Source organism: Coregonus lavaretus, assembly GCF_964263955.1.
Source record: "Coregonus lavaretus genome assembly, contig: HAP1_SCAFFOLD_5659, whole genome shotgun sequence".
Taxonomy (NCBI): Eukaryota; Metazoa; Chordata; class Actinopteri; order Salmoniformes; family Salmonidae; genus Coregonus; species Coregonus lavaretus.
In genome coordinates, this window is record NW_028159432.1 from 24,702 (window position 1) to 32,385 (window position 7,684).

At 41.2% G+C, this 7,684-nt stretch overlaps 1 protein-coding gene across 1 annotated transcript; it reads left to right on the forward strand.

Moving 5' to 3' along the window:
* Window positions 1–3,422: 3,422 nt before the first annotated feature.
* Window positions 3,423–7,399, forward strand: LOC311122854 (interferon regulatory factor 8-like; the record flags this gene model as incomplete). Its single annotated transcript, XM_084197169.1, has 4 exons — window positions 3,423–3,450; window positions 3,861–4,223; window positions 5,156–5,256; window positions 7,310–7,399. The coding sequence occupies 4 exons, from the start codon at window positions 3,423–3,425 to the stop codon at window positions 7,397–7,399; spliced, it is 582 nt and encodes a 193-aa protein (XP_084053295.1).
* Between the last annotated feature and the right edge of the window lie 285 nt (window positions 7,400–7,684).

Sequence of the window (7,684 nt, forward strand, 5' to 3'; positions counted from 1 at the left end):
AGTTGAGGTAATTGAGCTAATATGTACATGTAGGTAGAGGTAACGTGACTATGTATAGATAATAAACAGAGACTATCAGCAGCGTAATAGTCCGGTAGCCATTTGATTAGATGTTCAGGAGACTTATAGCTTGGGGGTAGAAGCTATTAAGAAGCCTTTTGGAAGTAGAATTGGCGCTCCGGTACTGCTTGCTGTGCGGTAGCAGAGAGAACAGTCTATGACTAGAGTGGCTGGAGTCTTTTACCATTTTTAGGACCTTCCTTTGACACCGCCTGGTATAGAGGTCCTGGATGGCAGGAAGCTTGGCCCCAGTGATATACTGTGCCGTACGCACTACCCTCTGTAATGCCTTGCGGTCAGAGGCAAAGCAGTTGCCATACCAGGCAGTGATGCAACCAGTCAGGATGCTCTCGATGGTGCAGCTGTAGAACCTTTTGAAGATCTGGGGACCCATGCCAAATCTTTTCAGTCTCCTGAGAGGGAATAGTCTTTGTCGTGCCCTCTTCACGACTCTTGGTGTGTTTGGACCATGATCATTTGTTGGTGATGTGGACACCAAGGAACTTGAAGCTCTCAACGTGCTCCACTACAGCCCATCGATGAGAATGGGGGTGTGCTCTGTCCTCTTTTTCCTGTAGTCCACAATCATCTCCTTTGTCTTGATCACGTTGAGGGAGAGGTTGTTATCCTGGCACCACACGGCTAGGTCTCTGACCTCCTCCCTATAGGCCCCGGCCACTTGGAGCGCCGCCTTTGGATGAGCATTTTCCTGTTTGCTTATGGCCTTATACAGCTAATTGAGTGTGGTCTTAGTTCCAGCATCAGTTTGTGGTGGTAGATAGACAGCTACGAAAAATATAGATGAAAACTCTCTTGGTAAATAGTGTGGTCTACAGCTTATCATAAGATACACTATTTCAGGCGAGCAAAATCGGGGTGAGTAATCGCTGTCCTGTTATCCAGAAGCTCATTTCGGTCATAAGAGACTGTGGCAGAAACATTATGTACAAAATAAGTTACAAATAACGTGAAAAAACACACACAATAGCACAATTGGTTAGGGATACGTAAAATGGCAGCCATCTCTTCTGGCGCCATTATAGACAGCATGGATATTTTGGGAATAAGTGCAATTTGGAAAAAGAGCTGCACCTCTTGAATTTTTAGAGTTATTTGATAAAGGTAAGTGTAATAGAAACTGCAGAATATGCTCTTTCAGATACAGCACTATATAGAAATCACAATGTTTTACCTGCATGTGACTTTGAAAGAGGATTTGATAAAGAGATGCTCCTTTCCCTGCATCTGTCAATTACAAGATGCGCCCATCTCTTCATGTACAATTTGACAACTAATAGGCTTAATATTGTCACTCATCAGATTATTGTTAATTTAATCTTGTCTATAGGCTAACTCTTATTATTTGTGAAATTAGTTTTGCTACAGTTTAGGTGTATTTTCGATGGGCTGGTTATGCAGGTCAGTGCCAGATAAGGATGGAATTAAATAAAGTGTTACTGTTTTAGAACCTCACATAGGGTAAGATAAGATGTATGAAAGAAGAGAAGAGGTTAATTTAGGTTCAGAGTTTACTTAGACAGGATGATTATGCAATCGTTTATCTGAACACCGCATTTGGTGAAATTACATAGGGCCATATTGTTTGCAGTGGCGAGTTTTGGATATGAACACTAACCAATGTAATCACACTAAATGGTTTTTTTGTCTGTTGTCATTTGATTGCTCACTAAGATATCAGTTCGTTTTTATTCATTTAATTTCAAGATTGATTATGTAAGTAAATCTCAATTCATTTTTCATATGGCTTGATTAGCCTTCAGAGTTTTATTTATTTATTTTAAGTTTGAGAGTTGAATTGAAGATGTAAACTATTAATATAAGATGTGTTATTAAGCAATCTATCCATTTATTTCCCTTTATTTTCCTTTATATGGTCTTTACTGTTCGTCAAGTGGCGCAGTGGTCTAAGGCACTGCATCACAATGCTAGCTGTGCCACTAGAGATCCTGGTTCGAGTCCAGGCTCTGTCGCAGCCGGCCGCAACCGGGAGACCCATGGGGCTGCACACAATTGGTCCAGCGTCGTCCAAGGTAGGGGATGGTTTGGCCGGCAGGGATGTGGGTTCGTTTCCCACGGGGGGCCAGTATAAAAAAAATAATACAAAAAAATAACATGTATGCATTCACTAACTGTAAATCGCTCTGGATAAGAGCGTCTGCTAAATTACTAAAATGTAAAAAATGTATGTTAATTTTGAAGGGATTATGCTGCTTTTATATTATTCTCGGGTTTCTCGGATTCAACATTTCTCTTTCCTTTTTATTCTTGAACACATAACAATATAAAACCCAAGGCTATTTGTAGTATTTGTAAATATTCATTAATGTCCAACAGTTTTTTTATTTCAAGAGACACATTCCTCAGATGCTGACTTAAAATGTTGGACTTCACAATGGTATGACAATATCATTTTTAGCCATGGCTCATCTCATTCAGCTGGTTTGGCAATTCTTTTCAGACGTTTTCCAGGTACGTTATAATGTTACTCCTTAAGACTGTGTGGATCGGTATCCCACAAGGCATTCAGTCAATTGTTTTAATGACTTCATAATTAATTTCTGCTCCAACTTTCAATTGTCCAATATTTGGCATTCTCAGAATCCAACTTTAAAACAATTTTCTTGGTTTAACTCTACAACTAGCGACAGACAATTCAAATCTAGAATTTATCACTGGTTGGTATCTTCCAATCTATTGAATCTTGTCAGTGAATGTAGTATTTCCTCAGCTCCTCTGACAGACCATTATTCCGTCATTCTTTCTTTTTGTATTGATAATAATCAAGAGATTTTCAAAAGCATACTGGAAATGTAACTCTTTTCTTTTGAAGAATTAGTCATTTTGTTTACAGTCTAAAGCTCTTATCAGAGAGACCTGTCTCCATTCTGCTCTTTCTTCTACTAACAAATGGGAAATTATTAAATTCATAATTCGATGTCTTGCCATCACTACTGGTAAAATGCTAGCTCGGAAAAGATTCTCCAAGCAGATATTATTGTTGATATTAACAGGCTGAACAATAAACTTGATTTAAATAACGATGAAAAGGCTGAGCTTACTAAATGCCTATACAACAATAAGACACAGGGTTTCTTCATCTGTTCAAAGGCCAAATGGATTGAGAAAGGAATTCTGTCTTCATCCTGCCTGGTACAAGATAAAGTCTGGAAAGGAGGAGAAGGGAGAGAGAGTGAGCAAGGCCTTGGCCTTCACCTGACAAGAGAGGATTGAGAGAGAAACACTCCTCTTAACTAATCATTTTACATGAAAACATGCACATCAAAAACTCCAGCGCATGTTTAAAAGCCATCCTTAGAGTTTTTGAGTCCACCTGCCCTTCAATGGCTGACAGAGAGGCCAGAATCCAAGGTACAGAACTCACTAATATTCAGTATGTTATCTAAGAGTGTTTTGATTTTCATTATTTTGGGCCTATGAATTTCTGATGTTGAACAGCATGTGGTTATTTCCATGTCTGATCTTTTGAGGGAAATGTATATAGCGTTTTGGAATTAATCTCTTCAGTTGTACAATTTCATTACTTTACTTTTTTTGTGCTAATTTTATAACGTTCATATCGCAAATCTGTTATAAAAAGTCAGGAGCTGTCCTTCTGCGAGTCTGCTCATTGAAAGTATTCTCTCTCTCTCTCTCTCTCTCTCTCTCTCTCTCTCTCTCTCTCTCTCTCTCTCTCTCCTCCCTCTCTCTGTCCCTCTGTCTCTCTCTCCCTCTCTCCTCCCTCTCTTTCTCTGTCACTCTGTCACTCTCTCTCTCCCCAGCCCAGCACTCTTTTCTTGTCTCAGTGGAGTACTGCGAAGAGGAGGTGCTTAGTCATGAGGTTATGGGGAGTGATGTCAGAATTGCCTACAAGCCCTTCTCCCTGATGATGGATGGGATCCCTTTCATCTCTCTCCCAAAGCCCCCCGACACCATTCCCATCTCCTTTGACCGTTCAATCCTCTCCAACCTGCTTTCCCTCATGGAGGGTGGAGTGGTTTTAAGCTCTAGGGAGCAAGGCATCTATGCTGAACGGCATAGCCAAGCCATAGTCTCCTGGATGGGCGGCACAGGGGATGAGATGCACGTGATGGAGCGTGATGTGGATCCTGTGATGCTCTTCAACAGAGAGACCTTCAGACAGGGTGAGTGATAGGAAGGGAATCTATTACGGGTAATTCACAACAGATTTCACGAAACACTAAGTGTGTGCCCTCACACCCCTACTCCGCTACCACGTAACTACAACACAAAATCGATGTGTACGTGTGTGTATTGTGTGTATGTTATCGTGTGTGTGTATGCATGTGTCTGTGCCTATGTTTGTGTTGCTTCACAGTTCCATAAGGTGTATTTGTATCTTATTTTACTGCTTGCATCAGTTACTTGATGTGGAATAGAGTTCCATGTAGTCATGGCTCTATGTAGTACTGTGCTCCTCCCATAATCTGTTCTGGACTTGGGGACTGTGAAGAGACCTCTGGTGGCATGTCTTGTGGGGTATGCATGGGTGTCCGAGCTGTGTGCCAGTAGTTCAAACAGACAGTTCGGTACATTCAACATGTCAATACATTTCACAAATACAAGTAGTGATGAAGTCAATCTCTCCTCCACTTTGAGCCGTGTACATTTAAGTGCCAGCCATGCTGCCCTGTTCTGGGCCAATTGTAATTTTCCCAAGTCCCCATTTGTGGAGAGATTGACATGCATATTATTAATATTAGGTGACCCCTTTGTTATTGGTTCAATTACGGATAATAGCTTAAAGTCAATTTTTCACTAAGGGCTCGATTCAATTTGTATTGCGGAAGTTCAGGGCTAATGCTGGATTACATTTAAAGGTCATTTACGATTCAGCTGACATACTGTTTGCAGCGTATACTGTAAATGCAGTCTCCACAAAATGCAGGAGCATTGCCTTAAATGTATATTGTGCATTAGCACTGCATTGATGTTAATTTGAGCATCCCTCTCTTGTCCTACTTAATCTGGCTGATAATATTACTGATTGTATTATTGATGATATTACAGTAGTGTGTTTATCATGTGATGGTTTACTGACTTTGTGTGTCCTTAGAGTTGGACCGCTTCGGCAGAGCAGATGGCTTCCAACCGCAATGTGGGTTCAGCCTATGGTTTGGACAAGACTCATCACTCAGCGCACCAATCTTTATATCGGTACAGATTCTCTTCAATTGATTTCCATAGGCGGGCATGTTTTTTTCATGAGTTTTATAGTAAAGACATGTAATTTATCTTAACAAATGTATTACCTTTTAATGTGATATGAACACAACCAGTCATGATGTTTTCATCTGATTGTCAAACGAATCACTTCAAAAAAGTAGGTTACCTTCGCACGTTTGTCCAAAATAATTCTAGCATCCGAAGAGTGTACTGTGTACCCACCAACTTTCGTTCAATTTGCAAGTGGCTGGAGAAAACATCAGAGCGAGCAAAACAGCGTCTTGGCCATACTATTGTGGGCCAGACAGCATCAGGCTGTAAGACGCTGTTTCGCTCACTCGGATGCTTTATCTGAGATTTATGTGTTTTTCTGTCGGCACGCGTCTCGGTCAAATTTAATTTGGATGGGCAAGGACGTACGGTGGGGCGGGCCCTGCATTAACTACAACAGTTATGATAACATTATGTTTTCCTCCATTTTCCTGTAATTTTCCATCATACAGTGCATTCGGAAAGTATTCAGACCCCTTCCCTTTTTCCACATTTTGTTACGTTACAGCCTTATTCTAAAATTTATTAAATACATGTTTTTCCTCATCAATCTACACACAATATCTTAAAATGGTATATATAACAGATTTAAATACTTTTTTGCTAATAAAAAAAAATAATGCTTATTTACATAAGTATTTAGACCCTTTGCTATGAGACTCGAAATTAAGCTCAGCAGCATCCGGTTTCCATTGATCATATTTGAGATGTTTCTACAACTTGATTGGAGTCCACCTCTGGTAAATTTAATTTATTGGACATGATTTGGAAAGGCACACACCTGTCTATATAAGGTCCACAGTTGACAATGCATGTCAGAGCAAAAACCAACTCATGAGGGCTAAGGAATTATCCGTAGAGCTCCGAAACAGGATTGTGGTCGAGGCACAGATATGGGGAAGGGTACCAAAACATTTCTGAAGCATGAAAGGTCCCCAAGAACACAGTGGTCTCCATCATTCTTAAATGGAAAAAGTTTGGAACCACCAAGAGTCTTCCTAGAGCTGGCCACCCGGCCAACCTGAGCAATCGGTGGAGAAGGGCCTTGGTCAGGGAGGTGGCCAAGAACCCGATTGTCACTCGGACAAAGCTCCAGAGTTCCCCTGTGGAGATGGGAGAACCTTCCAGAAGGACAACCATCTCAGCCCGCTTGGAGTTTGCCAAAAGGCACCTAAAGGACTCTCAGACCAAGAGAAACAAGATTCTCTGGTCTGATTAAACCAAGATTGAACTCTTTGGCCTGAATGCCAAGCGTCACATCTGGAGGAAAGCTGGCACCATCCCTACGGTGAAGCGTGGTGGTGGCAGCATCATGCTGTGGGGATGTTTTTCAGTGGCAGGGGCTGGGATCGAGGGAAAGATTAACAGAGCAAAGTACAGAGAGATTCTTGATCCAGAGCGCTCAGGACCTCAGACTGGGGCGAAGGTTCACCTTCCAACAGGACAATGACCGTAAACACATAGCCAAGACAACGCAGGAGTGGCTTCGGGACAAGTCTCTGAATTTCATTCACGAGCACAGACCTGAACCCGATCGAACATCTCTGGAGAGACCTGAAAATAGCTGTGCAGTGACACTCCCCATTCAACCTGACAGAGCTTGAGAGGATATGCAGAGAAGAATGAGAGAAACTCCCCAAATACAGGTTTACCAAGCTTATAGCGTCATACCCAAGAAGACTCGAGGCTTTAATCGCTGCTGAAGGTGCTTCAAGAAAGTATTGAGTAAAGGGTCTGAATATTTATGTAAATGTGATATTTCCGTTAAAAATTTGTAATGAATTGGCTAATATTTCTAAAAACCTGTTTTTGCTTTGTCATTATGGGGGGAAAAAACTATTTAATCCATTTAAGAATAAGGCTGTAACGTAACAAAACGTGGAAAAAGTCAAGGTGTCTGAATACTTTCCCAATATGTGTGAATGTGTATAAGGCGTTACAGAGCCACTTGGTGTTGAATATAATTAGATGTTAACAAACCTTCCTTCTCCAGATTAAATTACCATGGGCTCAGCAGCTATTCAAGCAAGCTCACGACTTCAGGATCTGGCTTGAGTCCTCCCCTGTCTCTCCTGGAGTCTGAAAATCTGGTTGGAGTCCCAACAGGACTCCAATTGCTCCCAATATTAGCCTTTGCCACAGCCCTTTCCACCACACCTGTTCCAACACCCTAATCACCTCTCCTCCACCTTTTTACCTCTTTTCATTCACTATATAAGCAGCATGCTTCTTCCTGAGCACTAGTAATGGCACTATATTTCTTCCACCTCACACTAAGTAGAAGACAATTAGCCAGTAAATAAAGAAATACCCTTCAAAAACATCATTTTAATGTTGCTTGTTTGTCCATTCCACATTACTGCTTACT